The sequence below is a fragment of the Peromyscus californicus genome, unplaced genomic scaffold, assembly GCF_007827085.1.
Source record: "Peromyscus californicus insignis strain IS unplaced genomic scaffold, ASM782708v3 Scaffold_9__1_contigs__length_137607984, whole genome shotgun sequence".
NCBI lineage: Eukaryota > Metazoa > Chordata > Mammalia > Rodentia > Cricetidae > Peromyscus > Peromyscus californicus.
In genome coordinates this window covers 88,255,295-88,280,479 of record NW_026294617.1, presented here as the reverse complement: position 1 = coordinate 88,280,479, position 25,185 = coordinate 88,255,295, and the positions used below count along the sequence as shown (strand labels likewise).

Sequence of the window (25,185 nt, the reverse complement as noted above, 5' to 3'; positions counted from 1 at the left end):
AGGACGGAGCAGTAGAGATGCACCAAAGGCAGTGAGAGTCCTGGCTGGAGAATGGTAAACCTCAGACTAAACTCAGAAGGAAGAAATCAAAAAAAGAAGGGACACAGATCTGGATAAAGAACACCTCAAACCAAATGGTGCCCTGTGATCCCAGCTCTCCCTCTGCACCTGCTTTATTCCCGGTTGGGTTAGTTCGTATCATGAATACTCTCGCTGCAGTGGTTTGCTGAAGTGGAGCTGGTCTATAATTGCATTCTGTTCTATATTTCCATGACATCTCACAAAGGCATGATGCCACATTTCATTCTTTTCTGGATCGCTGGCCAGGCAGTGGTTTGTGTACTTTTATCCCACTTTGGATAGGAAATGAGTCTCTAGGTTTCACTGTTGCAGTGTTTCTTCCTTTAAGTTAAGTCTGACCACACTAACACTGCACATCACTTGTAGTTACCCAGCTCCCCTTTCAAGGTGATTTGTGAGCACAGTGCTTGAGTTTGGTATTTAATTCAGTACCCAGGAATGTCCCAGAAATGACTGTGAGTTCCACCAAGGTTCCCTGAATAGAATGACTATTAGGATGGGCTTGATAGGAGGATCTCCTAAGATGGAAGTTACTCAGCCATCACCCGTGCACTGTCCTTCTCAATTTTATAAAGCTGTTTTTCTGTTGTTTATTATTGTAGAGTAACTGAAAATATGAGAATTTCACTTGAGAAAATGGTCACAGCTGCTGACTTTTGATAGTGAACGTTTTCAGCCATTATACCAAATGAATGATGTGATCTCATCTTTTTTTAAGAAATAGGTTAATGGCCTTAGGCAGGCAAACTAAACATAACAAAACAGTTCCCACGATCTTACTTAGTGTGTATAGATCATAGCATAACCCAAATCTAATGGTGGCATGCTTGTCTTATATATGTAGAAGAACAATAAACCGTGGAAAAAAATGAGTACAAGAAAGAAAGAATTTCGGGAGGGAGCAAAGAAGAAACAAAGAATAAAAAGTGGGCAGTGGGGTCTCAGTGTGTCCTGGTTTCAACGAATTAATTGGTTGAATTAAAATGTCTAAGGTCATATATTAATTACCAGATGATTACTACCGGCTTTTTATGGATGAGAAAGGGTAAACAAAAATAAGAACACTATAAAAGCACTTTTGGCATCCTCAGGTTAGAATAGAAATGATTGATAAAATATTTGACTAATACCCATCTTTTTTAGTTAGTGTGCCTTCTCTTAAAAGAAACCCAAAGCTATATTTTGTGAAATTACAAAGTTTATTATTTCCCGACTTTCATTTGCAGTGCCATATATTAAGAAGCGCATGCTTGCTGGGGGTCATGTTCCTTGCATCAATCATTAACCACCAAATGGCTTACACCATTAGTTTAGTCTTTGTGTTCCCGTATCAGTACCCTGTAAGTGTGTGAAGTTTGCCTTACATCATGCAATTCTTCCTTTGGTCTGTCTTCGGCCCTGAGAGAAGCTAAATGAAACGGTCTTCTAAACTTACAACATTAAAACAGAGCTTTCTGGGTACGTCTACAATACAAAAGCAGGGAAATGCCAGCATACCCTAATGATAGAGCCCCGATCAAATGTTTAGAGCTCATTGGAGGTTTAAAGGTCAAAAAATTTAAGCAGGTAAAGCTCCAGGTAAAGGAACCTCAAAATCTGTCAAAATGAGACTGGTGATGGCTCTGTAACAAACATGCCCTCCCTGAGCACATGGGAGAAGGTGGGTGAGTGCAAAAGACGTGATCACAGCCAGCTGGATACTTTTATTGGATACAGGCAGTACCTGTAGAAAGCACTTACAGCATAGTCCATAATGATTCAAGTAGCGCTTGTATTGCCCCTGGCCACCCGCTAAGTTTTTCTGTCCACTCTCACATGTTATGTTTAAATTCTAATCCCCACCTTGATGGTTTGATGCTATTTGGAGGTGGAGAATCGAGGAGGTAACTAGGTCACAAGAGTGGAGCCCTTATTAATAAGATTAGTTCATTTATTAAAGGGACTCCAGAGCACACCAGCCCTCCTCTCTCCATATGAGAATTCAGACTTAGGTATCTAAACACATGAGGCCTCTAACTAGAACCCAACTGTTTTGGTACTCCAATCTCTTTTGTCCTCCAGACCAGTGCAAAACATGTATTTATTATTATTGTTATTGTTATTATCATTATTATTATTATTATTATTATAAGCCATTAACTTTGTGGAATTTCTTTTACAGCCACCACAAATTCCTGACATGCCTGATTTGAATGTTTCTAAGTCTAAGTCTTAATTTAATAGGTGGGGGTTAGTTCCCATTACCTGATAGACTTCATTAGAATCCGAGAATGGTCAAAATTTATTCACACCACCAACAAACATTTATCTTGTACCCACTTTATATCTGGTACTATATAGTAGTTATAAAAAGACACATGTCTTCTTGGACCAGGTAAGTTGCAAATCTGCCATCATTAGCATTTGGCACACCAGAGTTACAAGTATTCAGACAACCCTGCCAACTCTCTAAAGTGATTTTTAGAAGCTACCAACCTAGAAAAATGAGGAACAGTTAGAGATCTAACAGGGTTACAAATAAATGGATATCTAAATAGAAGAAGAATGAGAAGTGCATGGAAACTAGCCAGAGAGCTGAAGCTATAGACAGCTAAAAGATCAAACAGTTCACCTCTAAAAGAAGAGAGAAAAGTAAAGTTGAAAGGTTAAATCAAAACAGAAAACCATTCTGTCCAAAGAAAGCTAAATATATAGGTGTGTGTGTGTGTGTGTGTGTGTGTGTGTGTGTGTGTGTGTGTGTGTACTTACTAAAGACAAAAAGTAAAGCATGTCCTATACTATTTTCCAGGATGTCAATGAGATACCTGAAGTAAGTTTCTGATTGACTCTTACTACATACAAACATGAAAAGATATATTCAGGAAATCAAGTTTAATACATGCATATATTAGTTCATGGATGCTCAGTTTGGGTTTGCCACATCCACTCAAAGTTCTGCTTGGGAGAAACACAACAAAATACCAGAGCTGACAGCCAAACCTCTTCTAGCTCTACTCCCATTGAAGGACAGGAGGAAACCAGACTGCGGAGAACTGAATTAGGTGCTGAAAAGTCAGTCCCCAAGGAGCCCGACGTGCCCCCCAGAGTTCAGACCCAAGTGTGCAGTGCCTGGTATTCTAAGTCTCTGCAGAGGTCAGGCACACGGGGGAGAGAAAACTCAACTCTGGAAGATCTACTGTTTCCATGGGAGACATGAAATGGCCCCATCTCCCCAGCAGATCTACCGTGGGGGCTGTTGTCGGCTTCAAGAAGTAGTCAGATGTCTATAACTCACAGAAGACTCAGCAGAACCCAGAATCCTAGGCACGAGGACAGGTATCCGAACGGTAGGAAGGGTTAGCTGTGGAGGTTAATGTTTCAAAGACCCCAATATCTCTCTGGTGGAAATTCTCTTGGTGTCTAAATCTGCTTCTTTTTACTGGAGAAACACGTCGAAGCGTCAGTTGGTGCTGAGACTGAGAACTCACAAGGGGCTCCTTTGGCCTGATTGCAAAGGGCGGTGAGGAGAAGAGAGGCTGATTGATAGCTGTCAGTGGTCCAGGGTCCAGGCCAGTTGCCACTGTGGATGTTGTATCAGTCCTGCCGAACAGAAGCACCTCACGAAAAGACAGGGCTGGGGGGGGGGGGGGCAGAGAGGGAGAGTTGGTTGGTGACTGGAAGGGTAGGCGGTCTTTCTACAACATCAATGTGCTTTGAACCTGGAAGAGACAGGCTGGAGGCAGAGCTAACTAACAAGGGTTGCGGGCTTGCCAGCAGCCTCATCCCCCAAGGGTGAGACTCCTTTCTTGAAATTTCAGGGTCAAAGAACAAAGAAAAAGCCACAAAGAAGAGAAATTCCAGACTCTAGCTCTGAGTGGAACAGAGGGGGGATTCCCTGTCTTCTCCAGTGTTAAGGGGAGGCCAAGGTGCTAAACAGGTCCTGCTGTGTGGAATCCCAGCCTCCTTCCTGTCCAGGCCTCAATTCAGTAGTCTTCTCACCACATACCCTCTCTGCCAACACCATTCTCAACCATGGCTGAAAAAACGTCCCTGCCAATCTTAGCGCCCTGCCTTCATTATGGAGCATGTTGCTAGTGACCTGATGCTCACAGGTACCCATTTCTGACCTGTTGTTTTACAATGACTGAACATCCCTACTCCAGTCTCCCTCAGAAGCAGCACCTCCTACCCCCACCAGCCTGAGCAAGCACCTTCTTGTCAGTCTCTCCCTCAAAGCCTTGAACCACAGAGACAAGGTTGCTTGTCAAATCAAATCACATGTTAGTCAAAACACCAGCTTACCCGCCCTTGCATGCCCGCTCTCTTACGTGGCTTGTTTCCTTTACAGTATAGGAAAACTCCGGTTTAGGGGGCTGTCATGGAGATGATTGTGCATTTGTGAGATCAATATTTTCCCTATCGCAGTGTCCTTTTTTTTCTAATTAAAATCTCTCCCTACCTCTTCCTGAAAGTCGGATTGGTTTGCATGTAACATTAACAAGAAGCTAAGGGGTCTCCTAGGAGAGTCTGAGACACATTAGTAGGAAAGAAAGCCTTGGGGCCAGGTGGCTTTTGTCTGTCATCGGGGAAAACCAAGGACGCCTGTGAAGCAAAGCTCCTACTTGAACTTCAACTTTCTAAAGTGGGAAGAATTTCACACCAAGGAGCTTGGGGGCTCTGGCTAGGCAAACTAATTGCAAGTTAAAAAAATACCGTGCTCCCAGTTAGCAAGAAGGGGGTGTGCTTGGGAACCCTGTAGGGAGGTAAGTCAGGAGCAAGGGGAGGGGGCAGAAGTAGGGGAAGAAGAGAGGGAGCCAGTAGAAACCGCGCTGCTGTGGATCAACAAAGGTGGGAGATAAGGATGTGGGTGGTCTTGTTGTCCCAGCACCCCGAGGTGTCTACAAGGCGGCAGCCGTGGCGGCGGTGGCCAGAGCAGCAGCCGTACAATCAGCGAGCGGGACGGAGTTAGGACCGCTCGGAGCGCCCAGGTCTCGAGGTAGTATAAGGTTTTTTGCAATCCTTCCACTCGCTGGCAGTTGCAGAAGATCTGCTTTTTAAGTGAGAAGAACACGCCACCCCTCCGAGGGCTGCGGCTTCCCGGGGCTGTTTCGTCGCTAGTCGCTTTGCCGGCCCCTGGCGCTCACTCTCTAATTCGTCCGCGCCCCTAAGTTTGCCGAGAGCAGGCTGCGGGCTGGGAGCAGGGTCCCGGCCGGGCGCCGCGGGCGGGGGCTGGGAAGCCGCGAACCGCAATCCAGAAGCATCTTGGGGCCATGTATATTTCATCAAACGGACTTTGGGTGCGTCGCGTCTCGCAGCCATCAACGCTATGTGCAGTGACATTTCTGACTTGAGTGGAGGAATGCGCGAAGGAAACCGGGGCAAAATTGCTTCGAGAGGCTCTTCTTGGCGCCAAGGCTAATTGTCCTGATTTATGTCGCTTCTGACAAAAAAGAAAAAAAAAAAGACCCAACATCTTCATCTGAAATAAAATGAAAGCGGTGCCGAGCGGGATAGAACCGCCCGGCCGCTGGTTCTGATCCCCCGGGATCGGGGGGAAAAAAAAATCGTTCTGCGGCTTAAAAGAAAAGAAAGAAGAAAGGAATAGAAATAGAGAAGAGGGAGAGAAAACCCACAGTAAAAGTTTAAGACGAGAAGTGGCGGTGGCGGCGGCGCGGGGAGGCTGCGAGCGGAGACGGCTGGCGAGACCTTGGAAGGCAGCGATTTGGTTCCTAATCCCACTGTATTTTTGGAGGGAGAGGCACCTTTCTCATCCTCCCTTCCTCTCCGCCCACCCCTCTCCCTCCCCCTCATCTACCTGTCAAAGTCACTGATCTTTTGCATTTTGGAAGAGGACGTCAACGGGAAGGAATTCCCCCTGTCCGGGTCCCGGCTCCGAGAGGGGCGACGCGCGACGAGGCTGCCCCAGGGGCGCGAGGCCAAGGTAAGCGGGACGGGAGGCGCCGGGCGCCGTGGGGTCTGGGGCCGTGGACTCCTCCTCCCCTCCGCCCGCAGGGCGCTTGCAGGGTGGGATACGGACCCCGGGGCTGCGGTGGCGGCGACTCGGGTCCACACCCGCCGCGTTCCCATTCCACCCGCTCCCCGTGCGCCGCCAGCGGGTCCCCGCAGCTGCGGTCGCCGCCCCACGCGGGACCAAGCTGGGCAGGGCCGCCGCCCCGCGCCGACGGCTCAGCTCCCGCCTGGCACAGGGCCGGAGGGGGGCTCGGGTAAGTGCTAGCTGACTCCCCTCTCCTCCAGCGACCCGCGCCTCTCTGGGTGGCCCCTCGGCATCAGTTCCTTCCCTCCTGCCATCCCTCTCTCTGTCAACCCCGGGTGCCCGCCGAGGGCGGGAGGGGAGATCCGGGTGGGCGAGGAACTTTGGAAAGCGCCTTAAGGAGGCAGCGCGGAGCCTGTGCGCACTCCGGAGCCCGTACCGCTCACACCCACACTCCATCCCTGGCGTGCGCCCTGCACAGGGTCGCTGGCTGTTGCATCCGGAGCCTCCATCCACCCACCCGCAACGCGCCGAGCTCTCAGTCTCCCACACACACACCTGACCACACGCGTCGCACAGGCTTTTTTTTTTTTTTTTTTTAATAATTTAATTTTCCTTTTTTTCAGTTTTCTCATCAGGGAAAAAAATAAATAAAAACTTGCCTTGTTGCTCGCCCTGTGGAGAGCTTTTGAAGTCCCCTCTTTTAATCTCCTTTATTGGTGCGAGATTAAAGCGTTACTACCACACATTGTGCAGCTGGGGAGAGAAGAACGTGGAAGGAGGGAAAGACAGCATTGGAAAGCTGGTGGGGGAGCCTTTCCTCCCCTACTGGTTTCGCATTATCAGTTGATGGATTCAGCTAGGGACATGGAGTTTCTCTCTGCTATGGATCTGTGAATATCTATATATAATACAAATAATACCGAATATTATTGGGCCCAAAATAACCAATTAAGTGATTCATAGGAGAGAAAACTTGGATTTAAAAACAGAAACTGCGCCCTCTGCTGTTTATTTTGGTAACCTCATCCAGGGACTCTTCCCCCCCCCCCCCCCCCCACCCCCCCATATCTCTTTAAGAGTAGCTGTCATTTTACAGGGCCTGGTAGGAAAAGCCTTGGGGAGAAGGGAGGGGGATTTTAAAGCGACTTCATTTGCAAAAGTGGCAGGCAGAGTTCTTAGAGTTGCACCAGGTGTAGGTTTGTAGACTACAGGTCCTCTAGCTGTGCCCTCTTTAGTGCCCGTTTCCTTACAAAGGAGTAAGCAAGCAAATAACTTCCCAGCACAACACTTTGTCACTCTTCCGAGTGGAAAATTCTGAGCAAGACTCAGAACTCCACTAAACATATGGTGAATCTGGCAGCAGCTTTGCTCTGGAAATCAGGCCTCGGTTTATGACTGAAAACACTAAAAGTTTTCCTATCTTAACAGAAGAAGAAAAAAAAAAAGAAAGCAAAGACGTTTCCCTCAAAATCATTTGTTCAAATATGCATAGTGATTAAGCTTGCTAGAAAGTTTTGCATCGACGTCTGATGAGGGCAAGGATCTCCTGATTTGTGTGGTTCTTGGAGAAGAAAGTACCTCTAACCTGCAAGGAGGTCTGCCTGCAAGTATTTTGTACTTTGTCTTTCTGAATGCCTTACCTACCAGCTCTTCTCTTTGGCAGAGGGAAATCAGCTCAATAATTGTCCAAGAATATTTTTAAACATAAGAAACTTTCAATCTTTCATTAGAACCTGGATCCTTGCAAGGAGAACCAGGGTGCAAAGAAGAAATACATCTGACATTTCACATGCCACGCTGTCCCACTTACATATATATAAGGGGGATGTTTTTTTTTTCTTCTAGATACCATGACATGAGAAATCTTTCATCACTAAGTACCAACATGGAGGCAGTCAATGTTTCATGTATACGGCTTTTAATTTGTTGGCATTTCCTATAGTTTTCTCTAAGAGGAATCTCCATACTTATTTTAAAAGGAACTATTTTATTTGGATATACAACTGTGTTCCCATTGAGAGCTTTGTCAGTTGGGCATGTGGGTTCAAATGGTTCAGGCTAGCTTTGTTTTGTTTTGTTGTTTTTAGGAGGCAGCTAACACATGTCGAAGTTTCCTTCATGTGTTTACCAGGGGGAGCAAAAACCTGTCTTTGCTTCTATCTTTTGTCTGCAAAGCATCAGACAATACCTTTAAACAATTAAACCATTATGCATTTAGCTGGGAGATATTGTAAATAAGGGTTTGGAGACAGTTTGTGAGTAACAAAAGTACCAAGTCACTGGCAAGGGAATAAAATTTCATATGACTTAGGAAAACAAATACATGTTAGTATTTACACGTGTACACCTGTGTATGTGTGAATTATGTTGCATTATGGGGAAGTAAGCGATTCAACATACTTCCAGAAAGTAATTTTAATTTTAGAATCTAGAGTTCTGTTTCCAACTTCAAGTGGGTGTAGAATTTTTCAGCTGTGTATGTGGAAGGTTGTATTTCTGAACTTCCCTATATTAGAAAGAAGGCTCTATCCTTCATATGACATCTGAATGCCAGGTTTCTTTTAGGCTTAGTTGATTCTGAAGTAATTTTACGTATTACCCCTCCACAGACATCCTGGAAAATATGTACCGGCTTCCATCAATTTATCTTTTGATAAAAATAGAAACCTTTGAAATACAGTGTGTGATAATTGTTTTTTTTATTAAGACTTCCATGATTGTTCTTTATAAAACTCAGCCAAGTATGAGTAAGACATGTCAGAATTGTTGCATTACATGTTAGATTCCTTATGTTTTTGAGATAGTTAGCCAAAAGGCCTGAGCCTCTGTCCCTCATGAAGAAATCAAAAGATTCCCTTTTCACAACAAATGGACATGTGCAAAGAGCATTAAATGTATGCTAACGTGTGATCTCATTGTGACTATGTTCACAGCTGCTAGTCTTGACAGGTTATGGAGTTTGCATATTGTTTCCCCTTTATTTACTTCAGTCAATGAAATATGATTATCTTCAAATTTCCTTCTGTTCATATCCATTCAGAAACATGTAGCTTTATAAAAATCTAAATGTCTGCATAGAATGAGTCAATAGCTGTCTATTTCAGGTGTCCCGATGAGCTGCATATTTATGGAATATTTAGCCTATTACCACACCCCCACTTCCTAGTGGGATTATATAATAAAAAGAATGCTAAAATCTAGTGAGAGTTGGTAGATTTACTGGCAATATTTTCTTCTTAGTTGATGACCCTGGCAATTCTTTGGAACTATAATGGCTTATCCTTTTAATCATTATTAGTTTTGTGTAATATCTTCGGAGCCATTTTTTTCTCTTTTTCTGATGACGAGAAGGGTTTTTGAAATTCCTTCTGCAAAGTTAATCCAAGGTGGAAGGGAATTAGTTATCGAATCCTGGAAAAAATGTACATTCCATGGATGCAAAGCCATTTTGCAGTCTATTTTAGCCCTGATCAATAATACCTATCAACCTGAAATCCATGTAGTTTTGCATTTTTTTCATTGGCTCTGCAAATTCGTATGCCAGAGATCTGTGGGCTTGTAACATATTAATGGGGAAAATTTTTAAACACAAAGGATTAGTAGTGATTTCTTACTACTTCAGCTCATAGGTAGAGATGATGGCAGTCTTTGATTGTTCTGAGTTCCCAGGTGGAGAAAGTGCAGATTCAGACCTGGAACTGCCCAGAGCTCTTCTGAAGTTGCCCTTACCTGGATGATCCAGACCCTTGAGATAAATTCACACTAGTTGGCATTTAGTTCAGTTATGTGCCGGAAGGAAGGGATGCATTTAGGATACTAAGTCCCCAAATATGTCATTGGCTGCCCATCCTCTAATCAGTTTGTCTAGCCATTTGCAGTCATGGCCTAGCTTTTAAGAAGATATTGATATTTTTAACCCGGTTCAGAGGAGAGCCAGCTGGAAAACAGCAGCATTAAGTGTTGGATGCGGTGGTGTAAATAATATTCTCTTTGTATAATATTTACTTTCTCTGAAAAATCCCATAATTATACTTTTACAACAAATTTCTGATTCTTATAAGGCCTCTTTGTCACTAAAGTTTATAGATTTAATTTCTTCTAATATGAAGTAGAAGGATTTATTTGATAGCCTGTATGATAGTGGGAAGGAAGGCAACTTTGATATGAAGGGTCTAAAAGAGAGGGTGCTACAGACTTAAAAGTTAGAAGGGGAAATATAATTATGTTAAAGAACAGCTTATGACTGTACTCTGATTTGCATTACACTGTGGTCAATACCTTTTTCCGTGTCAATGGGAGCTCATTAAATGTAAATTCTGCAGACCAACTGAGCCACACCATATTAGTGCTTGCCAAAGCTTGACATTTTTAATACATTAATAATATGTCTGTAATGTAATGGAAAACTATTAATCACAACTGGTTAGGTGCCAGAAATTTAAGCTATAATTGGCTGCCTCTTGTCAAGAATGTGTGCCGCACAGTCCTGCAACGGCCTCGTATTCAAATATCTTGCACCCCTCTGCATTTTCCCCTGTCAATTCTCTAACTTCGATCAATGATGTAGTCCATAATTCTGTGTAATGGCCATCATTACAGTCTGGTAGACTTTAATGAGAAGCCGCTGCATTGGAAGTGCTGTCGTCAGGGCGTGATGACAGTTACATGTATTTCCTTAGTGCCCACATTTTCATGTAGAAATATACCAGATGAGGTCATGGAGGTAAACTAGGCACAAAGACAGAGTAACAAAGGGTAGGTGGTTGAGGGAACAGGACTGGTTAAAAAGGATGAAGAGTAATCTCGAGGGTCATTTAAGTCTATATACTTGAAAAGGTCTTTTAAAAATAATATTACAAATTAACCAAATATTCACTCAATTCAAACTCAAAGGCATTGGTTCCAAGTCTTTAAAATTATATTGTTCCTGAATTACAAATTGCTGGGTTTTGAAACTAAAAAAGTGTTGTTAATAATTTTGGAACTGGTTGATTTTATACTACCTCACCTCTAATGCTCTTTTTCTTCACTTTCCAAAGTGTCTGCTTCCTTTTAAGGATGTAGTAAACATAGTTGAAAAATTAGTCTAGGAAATGTACATTTCTTTCGTCTCAATGCCTTTTCAGATTATTAATCGTCAATGTGTTGGGCATTTCTGAAAATACCAACTTAATGAATCCAAAAACAAACAAACAAAAAAAATCAGACAAGTTCGAGTAGCTACAACACATGCTCCTGTAATGTTTTATTTTTCTATTCCTTTTAGTTTAAGATTTCCAAATGCATGCCACTGAACAGTGTCAAAGTCACAAAGAAGCAAATTTAAATCTGTAGTTTACACATGTTTAGACACATTGCTAATTATTGTTTTATGGGAACTCAAATATTCAACACTTTTCCTAATAGAAAATATCACAAATTGCAGCTGTATGATAACATTTTATGAATTGAATATAATGAAAATTGCACTTGCATCCATAAAGCAATTATTATAAATTACTTTGCTATGGAAACACAATTCAACCATCTGTTGGCATTTCATAGTCTCTGTGGCTTCGTTCATTTTAAGATGGTGCATTATTTAAATATAGTGCATTCCCTTTATAAGATTGCTTGAAGATAGAGAACTTCCTTATTTAAACTGTTTAATATGAATCAAAGAGTCTATAATGGAATTTTCCAAGGCTATAGTTTTTTTTTGTTGTTGTTCTTTTAAAACTGAAAAGTATTTAATAATTTGAACTAGGAATATGAACTAAATAACTAAGAAAGTATACTTTCACATCTGGGTTTCAAATGTTAACATTTGTTAATATTTGAATAGTTGAAAAGTTGCTAGTGGAACTTACCAGTGACTTGCATCTGTAAGTTATGTAGGCTGTGTTATCGGTTTACCCAAAGCACATTGAAATGGAAATTTTTATTTTCTCTTAGAATCAGTGCCCTATTATACTGCTTCATGGCCTGTCAGCTCACCCTCAGCTATTTTTATATGTGCATTTTAAACTGTGTGTTTTACTACGAAGCTTTCACTTTTAAAGCAGCATATACTATCCACCTTTGGGACAAATTCTCTTCTGTTACAGAAAGTAACTGCAAATCCAGATGTGACAGCTATAAAAAGATGTAAGAAAATAGAAGATTCTTATGAAAGGAATATATGCCCCTTTGGTTCTATTTTCTGAGTATTTTCAGAGAGTCTAATTATCTTTTTCAGTAAATGCAACTAAATAAAAGATGTTAAATTCTTCCAGTATAATGAGCAAATTCAGAGACAGGCTTGTGCCAACAAGACCAGTTTTCACTCACCTGCCCCTAACAAAAGCTAAGAAATTTGCAAGGAATTTAGAGAATTTTAGGGTCTCTTTGCCAAAAGAAAAAAGGCATAAGTAGTTGTCATTATTATAAAGGCTCTCTTTATCCCCATTGTTCTCTTGGAAGATTTTTTAGCTAGCTATGAGAGCTGTTTAAATCCAGAAGCTTGCTCTCAGTAGTTAAGATGGAAATAAAATTTTTGAAGCAAAAAACCTGTTAACTCTCCCAGAACATATTCATCTACCTTTCTTATGGAAGAGTCAGATCTTCCATATCAAAATCCTCCCCAATGTGGATAGGTACCCTGATCATCCTAGCAAGTCATCTAACTGAAGCTTGTCCATATTACACCAATTTGCTTTATATCACACCGAGCCTCTGAAATGTCCACGTACCATACATTTCCTAATGTATTGATTCCAGGGCAATAACTCTTACTCTTATTGTTTCCAAAAAGGTGTTGGTACCAGAAGAAAAAGGAAAATGATTGCTGGGAAACAGACACAGGACCATAGACACTCATCCTTGTGCTTCAGATACTGATCCATCTTCACACCTGAGCAGCCCCAGTGAACCCTGAATGCTGAGGATCACTCAGGATTATCGAATGTACAACGGGAGAGCCATCACTTTGCTAAATTATTATCTTCTCCTGGACATCTTTCACAAAAGTCTAATAGATATGTTCTACGAGGAGAAAAGGCTGCAAGCTGTTAACGCCTAACACAGAAGCACATTAGGCTTCCACCAAAGTCCTCAACGTACCTGACCACACACAGTATTTCAATCTATCACATTTGGTTTTGGAATCTGCTTTGAGACTTCAGCATATTTTTTTTTTTAATATACAGACCTACCTACATAAAGACACACACACACACACACACACACACAATACTCATGTATATGTAACGGAGACACTGACTGCAAATAAGACACGAAGACTGCCAAGATTTTAGAGATGTATTTGTCAAGATTCCTGTCGATTCATGCCCTGTGGGTTACAGTGTCCTCTGTGATGCAGCCCTACCCTTTAGTGTGGGGACATTACGATGTATGTAAAACTCAGATTTACACAGAAGAAGGGAAAGTTTGGGATTATATGGCCTGCCAGCCGGAATCCACGGACATGACAAAATATCTGAAGGTGAAACTGGACCCTCCGGATATTACCTGTGGAGACCCTCCTGAGTCATTCTGTGCAATGGTGAGGCACTGCTTTCGAGCAGAGTATTTCACACAAATGGTGTTGAATCTCATAGGCAGCCCCGTGTGGGGAGTGTGAAGGCTCAGTCTGGCAGAGGCAAATCTGCAGGTGGCAGATGCGTGTTGAGAGGCTGGCTTCGTTCTCAGTGGAGGCAAGCTTGTCCTGTCTGGGATTACAATATATATGATGTGATTGATATGTGGGGACTTCCTGCTTGCCGGCAAGCCAAAGGGTTCAGTGAAACAGATGGAGTGGGTAAATATTAAAAATCAAAAAGCCAAACTGATGGCTAAATTTCAGAAACTGGAGCATTAGGTCAGCTGGGTTACATTAATGGTGAAAATCAGTTAGTAAATCAAGATTAGTTGAGATCTCCTGTTTCCTTTACCCGACAGGATCTGTAATAGGGTTTCATCAGATAAGGGACCAGCAAGAGGAAAAGAAGAAGGAAGGACAGTAGGCTTTCTTGAGGGACTTTTCCAGAGATCCTATTTACCAACTCATGCATATCCTTACGACATTTCTGTGGAAATTTTGAGGGTGGATGCTGAAATGCTGAAAACACATTTGCTGAAAACAATGACCTGGGGGCATGTAAGTTCAGACAACAATAAGAGGAGTTATAACATTCTTTATTCTTGGGGTGTATTTAAGACCTATTCCAGGTAGAACATCTGCTAGGAGAAAGGTAGTATTGGAGGAACATGTTGCATTTCCAAATAGACAACTAAAATCATAGCCGAAAATACACCTGTAAAGTGTTATTAAAGAGATGGGTATTAATATAGTGTCAGTTAAAGTGGTAAGGAATCAAGACAGTATGTCCACTTGGTTTATGTTGTTGGCTTTTATTATTATAGGCAGTCTTTATTTGATATAAGAACCGTGACCCCATTTTAATCCACATAACAGATATAACCATGTGGCAGATTTTAATAGTATATTACCTGACTTTATTATCTTGAACTTGGCCTGGCATTTTCAGGATAGTGAAACTATTAATCAAAGTAGCATCTGCTCACAGTCCCCAGTGAGTTAAATTAACATAAGATTGTCTCAGGCGGAGCACTATAGAAAAGGTTTTGTAGCAGGAAACAATTTTGAGCAATAAAGAGTGTTTTCACCTAAAAGCTAAGGGCTTGCCATTTTTCAGAAGTGCCTTTGGGGACTGCTTTGAATTATAGTCTAAACCTGATTTTGTGGAGAGTGAGAAAAAGATCTTGGCTATTAGGTGTCACTATGACTAAAGTGCCCTAAATGACTAAATATTTCAAAGAGAGGGCCCGTCTCTCTGGGTAACAGGTATGTACTTCTGAAAGAAGTTGCATTTTGGAAACCACGGGCTTCCAGTGGAGTTTTTTCAAACGTATCACTAAAACTCCAATAAATCTATGAAAGAGCAGGGACATTTGTCGGCCTTATATGAAGTCTTTAGTAGTAATTTCTTATGAAAGATCAAATTTAAAATTTCGTTGCAAATGTGGTATGAAGTTACTGTTTGGCTATAGGTGATCTAAGCTCCAGGAGCCTGCATTCTGGCCAGATTTTCTCATCAAGAGCACTCTCGCCCTATCTGTTGGTTTCTGTGATGCTCTGAACAATGTGCCTCTTTTGGAATTGCTTAATAATTTGCAGATCTAAGTGAAGTACTTAATGTCCTTTGCCAAGGTCCAGTTTCTACTCACACAAGTGCTGTAGGATGTGTTCAAGGTAGGATTTGTGTGTGTGTTGGTTCCCTGAATTCACTTTTGGCCAGAGAACACTTGCTCAGCATCTTTCCTGCCCAACATGTAAAGAATTCCCATGTTCAGCACGCCTGCTTCTCCCAGTAGAAGCGGGAAAGGACACATTGCACAAACTTCCAGACTAGCTTTTCACAGGGACATGGTCTAAGGTCCTTAAGTAAGTTAATTCCTATCAAGTCAGTGGCTAAATGATGGTAAAGGAACCATGAGAAAAGATAACTAAAAGAAAATTCCTAGGTTGGCCCTAAGTACACCTGTGTTACACATATCTGTTCATAGGAAACCCCACCCAGGTTGCACTGGAATGCAGTGCAGGCCCTTGGAAGCGCTGGTAGACTTAAGCATGTCACTGGGCAGGGTGTGAGATTTCTGAGCTACCTATCAGTCATTAATTTGTAATGTAATGTGCATATGATTAGCATAGCAGATTTAATAATCTCCTTTAAATGTGAACTTTGGAACTATTAGTATGCATATCATATGCCACGACAATGATAATGGCCCAAATACAGCCCGACTTCGCTTCCGTAGTTGTAGATTTTCTGTAAAGTGCCTCAGTGTAAGAGTTCTTGACACAGGCTGTAAAAGCATCTCGGGATGCTGTCATATCAGGTCTGCTCAGGAGCTCCTTAGCCCAGTCTAATGGGAATCCATAAAGTCACTTATGCTGGGACTTATGGGTCCTCCGCTCCCTGACACTCGCTTCCATTCCAGCTCCTCCAGAGTCGTTATGGCCTATTACATCACAGGGGCTGCCAAATAGACACAGCCACTACTTAGCCCCTATATGTAAATGTTTACTGTAAAATGGCTTTGCCTCCTCGGCTCCTAACACTCTTATTAGTAATGACTCCAGGGATTCTGAACACAGAGAATACATTCAACCATAGAAATAGTCTGTAATTCCCAGGGTTAATGTCGTTAATATAAAGTGGAGGTTCATGGGTATTGCACTGAAAATCCATGGTGCTGCCTTCTGTATTTTCTCTGTCAGTATATGCCCGTGACCACCCATGAATATTGCACTTATTTTAATGCAGAGTGAATTTGAAGGGGAAAAAATAGCTTATGATTCCATTTAATAATAGGTCTCTGCTTGCTAACCTGGATGTCCTATCTATGTCAAATTTTCTATGTCAAGTAATTTGACATGGTAATATATTAATTATACAAACACGAACAATAGTTTATTGGAAAAATGTGTCTGTCTATGATAGTGTAATAGAGACTACAAATGAATATAGAGCATATATGTGTGTGAATATCATATATGTATGTGTGTGTGAAATATTTGTTTTCTTTTTAATTTAATATACTCCTTTCCAAATTGAGAGTGCCTAAAAACAAACACTGTTTTTGTTAATGGGGAGAAATGTGCAAGGCACAGAATTGACTGCTTTTGCTTTTACAGCGGAAGTAACCTATTTGTGTCAATCCTGTTCTTTCAGCCATAATACAAGCTTCAGGTGGCATGCCTCTATCAGAAGACACAGGTCATCTAGTGACAATGATTTAATTTGCATAAGGAGCAGATAGGATGATCTGATCCTGTGTGTAAAGCCAAGTGACAACACAGAGCTGTGGCTTGGTCTTTGTGTTTAGATAAACAGAGCTGTCGTGCCCCCCAGGCAACACCCCAGTGGCTTAAAAATGGAAAAATTATCTGCAATTATCTCCAGCTTGCAGCCAATTTTCTGTATAACTTAAACAGAAGCATGGAAAAGAAGCCTCCAGACGAAAGGCGCCATGTACATTTGTACAATTTATGGGGCAGAAGTGCTGATGGCTGTGGAAATAGGAGCCCTCCAGTGCTGCCACGGATTTCAGAGCCAATCAAAACGAAATGAGAAAACAAAGATTATTAAAAAGTCTTTTGTGCATGTAATTTTGGCATAATGTTATGAGGTGGACATTAAATGTTTACCATGGAGACTTCCAGCATCATTAATGCAGCATGCCTTTAATTACAAATACACTCGTATGACTAAAAAATGGAGAAAATCAAGTCCTCTGAGGTGTATTTAGCGACACCCTCATTATGTTTACTGGAATAATTAAAAGAAAGGGCATAATTTTTCTAAATAAAATGTCAGACCTTGAAATGGAAATGGATTTTCTTGAGAAAATTTATTAATGTGTGCCTGTTCTCTCAATAGGCATTTACTCAAGGACCTTACCAGGTCTGTTAATGATGATTCCATATTGTGTGGAATATAGTTATTGTAATAGAAAATAGTTATTGTAAGCATTGTGGATAGGACATGTTTCATTAGAGTCAAATGAAATTTATAAAAGTAATAGGAAACTTTTACATTTTGTGATTTCAAAGGAACCTGTGGGGCAGGTAGTTGGCAATGCAGAGTCTTCAGGACTACATTTAGCTCATAGCTCTGATTTGACAGAGTCCTGGGTTCCCATCTGGTGGCTATCAGGTGGCCTTTGAGAAATTAATTTGATAAACTCGATTATATTTTTTGCAGTGACAAGGGATTAATATCAATTTTCCAAAAACTGGAAGTGACGTTGACTTATACAATAATTGAATAGTCTTAAAAAATGCACTCTCTTTACATGAATCATAATTTGATAAGTGAATGGAGTTTAAATAACAGTGACATCTTTCATTTGAACTGATTTACCTCTTAAATTAGGGCAGAATGGAGTTTTAAGAAAACTTCTGTTTTGTTTGTTTGTTTTTTCATTATTAACACTTCTTTATTATTAGTTCATTATTTAGGCTTATTTCTCAGAGATGACTAATTTACATCGAAATGATTAAGTTCCACTGAGATCTATCTTTCTGATTTATCACTTCATCAAGGAGCCTCTTGTTGAGGAGCTCACAACAGCTCCCTTTTATCTAGGGTATCAAGTCTAAAGTACTCTACCTGCCTCGTAACTGGCTAAATACAGTTTATTAGTACCTCTCGTTAGGTCCTTACTGTATCTCTGTCGGGCTTAAGGGTAGCAACCGGATAAGAAAGGAACTCTGCAGTTGAGCTGAAGCTGCATTGGTTTGGTATAGCTGGAAATGGTTTACAGATATGGAGGAGGTCATGATCAGGAGATGGCAACAATTATGGCCAGGGTCGTAAAATTAACATAATCTCATGTTATTTATTGTTACATAGTTGCATTTCCCTTTCAGAAAAATTGGATTTATTTATTATTATTAATATTATAGGTTGGGGGGGACAGGTGGGCACACTTGTGGAGGTCTGAGGACAACATTTGAGAGCTGTGTCTCTCCTTCCACCGTGGGTCCCTAGGACTAAACAAAAGGTCTTCAGGCTTACTTAGCAAGTGGTTTTACCCACTGATGCACTGAGCCGTCTGGCCAGCGCTCTGTTAGTATTTTCTAGGTGCATAAGTGCTCTTTGTTATGTTAATGTTTCACCCTTATTATTCCAGATCATTGGGTGCAGAGTGAGGAAGTATAACTAGTGCATGCGACCCTAGTGGTAGTGGTGAGAATTACACCAAGCAGTACATAGAGACTTTCCTCAAAGGAAGTAGTTGTCTCTAGAATGTGATTTTTTTTGTTGTTGTTGTTTGTTTTTGTTTTTCGAGACAAGGTTTCTCTGTGTAGCTTTGCGCCTTTCCTGGAACTCGCTTTGGAGACCAGGCTGGCCTCGAACTCACAGAGATCCGCCTGGTTCTGCCTCCCGAGTGTTGGGATTAAAGGCGTGCGCCACCACCGCCCGGCTAGAATGTGATTTTAATAGCTATTATAGATCTTTGCCATAGTGTATCTTCCTACCTAGAAAAATTATTATTTCTATGCTCATCTGAACAGTATGATTTAACTTAAAAGACTTGTCTCCCACATACCAAGACTTCAGGGTTGAAGGAAAGTGTGTGTTATTGAGTAGAAATCGAGTGGAAAGGCCATCTTCTTATGTCCTCAAGGACGGAATGGTCACTCACTGGAGAACCCATCTGCATCTCAGTCATGAGAAAGAAGGCTCTTGGGAATCAGACAAGTCCTTGTCTCTGAGCTTTGCTCTCTTTTGTTGGACTTCGAGATCCCATAGAAGTAGAAGTGATGACCTCGCATACGTGGTCAAGAATGAAATCAGGAGCCCTCTTTCCAAACAAAATGCTGAATACAAACTATGTGACGTCTACTGTGTGTCTGAAGCTTTAAACAGACCCACAATGATAACTACATTTTATATTAGATCAGTAAATATACATTATCCATATCATAGCCAGAACAGAAGTTTTACAATATAGGATTTACCCTTTCCATGTGCTATGCTATCTCTATTCCTGAATCTGAACCACATATTATGTGTGGTATTGGTCTTCAGAACTTGCTTAAGGGTTTAAACATTTACAAAAAAAATATTGTATATACCATTGCATAATTCTTTATTTTAACTCAACATTATATTTTTACATATACCTTTGTGTAGTAATTTTATTCTGTGGATTTTTTTCACTTATACTTCCATACATAGGCATTTAGGTGGTTTGGTTCTTATACCTGAAGACACTTGACAAATGTTGCTAAATTGTCCACCAGAACGTTATTTAAGGACTGTATTCAATATCATCAGCATATTCAGGTCTTTATAAATATTTGAAAATGTTCTTAAATTCTCTTATTACAAGGCTTTAGCAGATAAAAGAGGAGATACAATTAGCCAAGAAAATGAGGGTCAAATTATCCAATTCCTTCCACTCTTTCAGCTATGGTTGGAATATTTAAAATTTCACATTGAGATAAGGACATATTTTGGAGTGCAAGTGGCACTTAATTTTATTAAGCATGCATCTACTGCATTTATTTCCTTATTGTGAAGGCTGATGCCTGAGTTTCTTGTCCATTTGCATGCCTTTATTTCTAACTATAGTAGTTTTGTTGCTTGTAATTCTACCTTTTTTTCTATAGAAGCCACCAATTTAAAAAGAAATATATGTGTGTGTGTGCATATATATGTAAATGTGAGCCTTTCCACACAAACTTCTGTTTTGTTAATCAGTTCCAAGAGTGTGCATCCTTTTTGTCTAAAGGCAAGAGCTTGCTTCAGGGATTTTCCCAAGCCTTTCAGTCTGTAAACACCCTGAATTTCTGCCCTGGATGTTGATGGCAGGCTTCCACAGTCCTGGGCTAGCAAAGATCCTTCGGAGAGTCCACATCTGTGTCTCCTCTGTTCATGATGTAAAAACTTCCCAAGGTTGATATTTTCCTTAAGCAGAAAGTTTATTTTCTCTTAGAATCTGCGTTGTTGAAAACAATTGAAAACAATAACATATTCTTTGTATAAAGCTGTTGTTGTGAAATTTGCTTAGGTTTTAATTTGCCAGACCAATGAGAATACAGATTTTTTGTTTAAAGTGACATTTTTCTTTTTAAGTTTTCAGAATTCCTTTTCTTACATTTGGAAAAAATGCTGAAAGTTGTTTTATAAGCATCATGTTTGAAAACAAGTTACTGAGATTGGCAGGTGGTCAGTTTCTTCTCATCATGCTGGGAAGAGATAGATTCACATAGTATCTGTTCCATGGAAATTAAAGGTGTGAGCTGAGAAAGAAACAAGAATTGGTTTTCACTCTTTGACCTACCTTGAAGCTGACTTCTAAAATATTAAATGAAGAGTTGAGCTGGGTATTGCTCCAGTACAAAGAAAGAGCCCTTTTGTTCCAGAAGGTCGATGTCTGTGGAGAGGTCCAGGTTCTGACATTATCATCAGGTCATGTCTGCCAATGATTTTCCACCACCATGTGTAACTTTTTGTTCCTTTGCTGTTGATCTTGTTCCTTTTTAGAAATGATAAAATGGAGAAATCAAATACACTTCCAAGCATGTCCTAGAAATTAATCTTGTGTTTCAGCTTTGCTGTGGTTCTTCTGTGTTGATTTGTATGAGGGAGGAATTAATACGTAGGTTGAAAAAAACTGAACAAGTGTGAGAGATGGGAAGCCAGCTGAGAAGATAGAAGACCATCCTAGAGAACGAATTCTGTATTTCAAAGAAAGATATTTTAGTGTGTGTATAGGTGCCAGATGACATGAATGTGGGATGTGTAAAACTGAAAGTTGTCTGACTGACATGGAGAGCTGAGGTCTGTAGGTCACATGAAGTTTACGGTAGTGTTCCTCATTCTTTTGGAAGTGAATTCAAAAGTTGTGAACTGCTTGATAAATTATGGACCACTTGAAGTCTCTGTATGAGTAGAAAAGAATACAGTTGATATCTATACATGTCATAATATAGAGAAAATGAGCTCATGGCCGATATGTTAATCCAAGGTGTTTATGTATGCAAAGACTGTGCCAGATGGATTATTATTCTAAAGTTTTGGCAGATTCTCTTATATGAGGTGTTAGGGAGTGTTTCCATTAATATGAATATTATCTGGATCACAATAATACTGTGTTTAGCCATCATAGGGCTTGGTGCTTTTTAAATGGCTGATGCAGTATAATATGTACAGTAGAGCTTACTGCATGCTTTTTGAACTGAGTTTGTACTACACTTCACAGATTTGACTTGTAGCTGATACTGATTTGATAAAGAACTTATTGGTGCCCTGCTTTGTATTAAACACTTGAGATGGTTTGCTCCTATAATCTTTAATCCTATCATTACCCTTGTGTACCAGGTAAAGTAATTGAAGCATGAGGCTAAGTAATTTTTCCATCTAGGGAGTGGGAATGCAATAGATGTGGGCATGCTGACACTCATGGCCTTCTCTTAAACTATTCTATTCCCTCTTAATTTTATTTGTAGTATATTCAAGAAAACCGTGGTGAACACCATTTTAAAAAGTATATTTGTGATGTGGACTGTGAGTTACAATGCTATGATTTTGTTATTTAGAAAGCCTTTTATCTGAAATAAAGTCAGAAAATTGGATTCTGTAAACAGAGTGCACAGAATGTTGGAAATGCATATAATGTGATGGGAGTCTTCATTCAGGGGTAAGGGAGCCAATCAACAGTTTTTTTCTATTCTTTCTTTCTTTCCCTTTAACGTGTTCATAAAAATGGAAATAGGCTGTTAGGAAACACAGAGAGATGAGTACATACTGTACTCACACTGTCTCACTCCGGAATAATAAGTCAGCAATTGTTGACTAGTTAGCAACAACATATCATAGTGGGTGAGGTGTTGAGAAAAGTAGTTGGCCTGATGCTTCTGTTTGTTTTACAGCCTCAATAAAAACTGGTGTCCTAGAGCAGACTGCCTACATGGTTTCTCTATTTGGATGTCTACTATTTAAAATCTAACAGGTTTATTATAGCAGTCTTGTTTTTTTTTTCCTTCCCAAATCGATTTTGCTCTCGTTTGTTCCATGTCTGTAAATGGCAGCTTATATGCATCTATCTATTGCTCAGAGAAAAGAGTCTAGAAATTCCCTTCCTCTGTAATAACACATACTAGCAAGTCCTATTAGTGAAAGCTTCACGATATATTGTAAATCTGACCATATTTCACCATTCCTGGTAGCAGGAACTGATCTCAACCAGCTCTCTAAGCTGAACTCTATAGTATCTCTTAATTGGCCTCCTTTTTTTCAACTCTTGTTCTATTAACAAAATTACATACATTTTGTAATATACCGTGATATGTGATATAATATATAAGTGTGTATTTTTATATATTCGGCTCTTCACATCTGAAGGTTGTATATATAAGTATTCAACCAAGTTGGAATAAAAAACCTTTTCAAAGGTCTTGTTTGTCCTAAACATGTACAGATATTTAATAGTGTGGAGCAACTGCCTACAAAGTATTCACATGGTAGCTAGTCTAAAGCTGATTTAAATATGCAGAGAACTGTGAATAGCTACACGCAACATTACAACATTTCATATCGTGGATGTAAACATCCATAGATTCTGGTACCCACAAGGAATTCTAGAACTAGTTCCCATGAATTTAGAGGGATGACTGCAACTTTAAAAACTTGATTCCTTTCATCCTTTCCTTATTCAACTTTATCCTCTAACACTGTGTTCATTCAAAATGAAACCCAACCTCTTCCTACTGCCTGAAAGGCTCTGCATAACCACGTAGGACTTTGACCTCTCCAGTGCTCTTCCCTCCTCACTAGGTTGTTTTCTCTTGTCCCTCCTAACAGTTTATCACTGGCTCTCTGGTGGGGGTGGGAGCTGGGGACACCCTACACCCCAGACTACATCATGGGCTCTTATTCAGTCCAAGTGGTTCAAGAACATCAGGTCTCCAAAGAGAATATTCTTTCATCCTAGAACCAATCAGGTTGGTGCCTGCTCGGTTTTCATGATCTCTCGAGATAAGGTGTGTTCAGGGGTTCTGCATTCTAAGCAGCTTCCTGTAGCTGGTTCTCACCATTAATTCAAGTCACTTCTTTAAGAAGCCTCTTGAAGGAGTCTGTCTGATGCTCATATCTAACATTCTTCTCATCCTTACCTGTTGCCGTGTGTGTGTGTGTGTGTGTGTGTGTGTGTGTGTGTGTGTGTGTTTCATTATATTTCTTGCAGGATATGATTAAAAACATTTAATAGTCAGGACAGCACAGTCAATCAGAAGAGTCATGTCATTAGGGGCTATCCTTTATTTTTTCCCTTCTGACTGATGTTAGTCCAGCGATAGTGATCTACTGCTTACTATGTCGTGTATTGACCAACTTGTTCACATATTTTTCCTTTCCAGTATACACATTCCTACGGACAGGAATGTATGTCCATGGTGGCTTTAATACACATTTGTTGAGGGAATGAAGTAACTTAAAACATAGGTTTGGTAATTTAATCATATCTAAGATTATTATTCCATACACACCTGCTCGCTGGGACAGAATTGACTGTGCTGCAAGCTGTTAAAATTTGAAGGTACTTGAAACCTACAGAGACAACCAAACCAAGCTAGTGGGAACTCATGAACTTTAGACCAACAGCTGTGGAGCCTCCACAGGACTGGACTAGGCCCTCTGCATAAGCAAGACAGTTGTGTAGCTTGACCTGCTTCAGGGGCCCCCTGGTGGTAGGATCAGGATCCATCCCTGGTGCATGAGCTGGCTTTTTGGAGCCTATTACCTATGGTGGGACACTTTGCACAATCTTGATGCAGGGGGAGGGGCTTGGACCTGCCTCTACTGAATGTATCAGGTTTTGTTGTCCCCACTCCCCTCCATGGGAGTACTTACCTTTTCGGAGGAGGGGACTGAATAAGAAATTTCTTAATAAAGAAAAAAATCATGAACATTTTATTTTTAAATTAAAAATACCTAAGCAATGTAATCAATGTATGTCTACACACCACTTAGAATTAGCATTGTTAACATGTTCTCTGTTTTTTTGGTGGTTTTTTTGGGGGGATTAAAAATATAGAAATGTTAGAATTAAGGTCTTGGCCCCTAACCTTGATCCATTCCTTCCCTCCTCCATCCAGAGAAAACCCATGTCTTGCTTTAAAAATCCATGATTTTATACTTTTTGTTTTGGTTTTTGTATTTTGTTTGTTTGCTTTGTTTTTTTGAGGCAGGGTTTCTTTGTGTAGTCTTGGCTGGCCTGGAACTCACTATGTAGACCAGGCTGGCTCCGAACTCACAGAGATCCACCTGCCTCTGTTTCACGAGTGCTGGAATTAAATGTATGTGCCACCACTGACTGCCCAGCTGATTTTATGCTTTTTGTACAGAGTTTATATATTTAAAAACAATATATAGTTTTAATATTGTATTTTAAAAATTTATTTAGTAGTTTGATTTTTGTCATTCAACATTATGTTCTAAATTATTCATGGTATCTATATAATCTAGTTTGTTCATATTAACATTTATTATTAACATATTAATGTGGTAATATTCATTATTAACATTAACAATACTGTAGAAGAGTAGTATACATATACATGTGTGTATATAAAT

The 25,185-nt window shown here is 40.4% G+C and overlaps 1 protein-coding gene across 9 annotated transcripts in view; it reads left to right on the top strand.

Annotated features, from left to right (window-relative positions):
* The first annotated feature begins 1,344 nt into the window (after nucleotides 1-1,344).
* Ntng1 (netrin G1) overlaps nucleotides 1,345-25,185 on the top strand; it is a 347,205-nt gene continuing 323,364 nt past the window's right edge. Inside the window, exons 1-2 of one of the 9 annotated variants that reach the window (XM_052730077.1) lie at nucleotides 1,345-6,001; nucleotides 12,828-13,577. In XM_052730077.1, the coding sequence (XP_052586037.1) occupies nucleotides 13,332-13,577 (246 nt within the window). In that variant the 5' untranslated portion in view covers nucleotides 1,345-6,001; nucleotides 12,828-13,331. The remainder of the gene's footprint in view (nucleotides 6,002-12,827; nucleotides 13,578-25,185) is intronic. The other 8 variants (XM_052730078.1, XM_052730081.1, XM_052730080.1 and 5 more) reach the window with 8 other exon arrangements.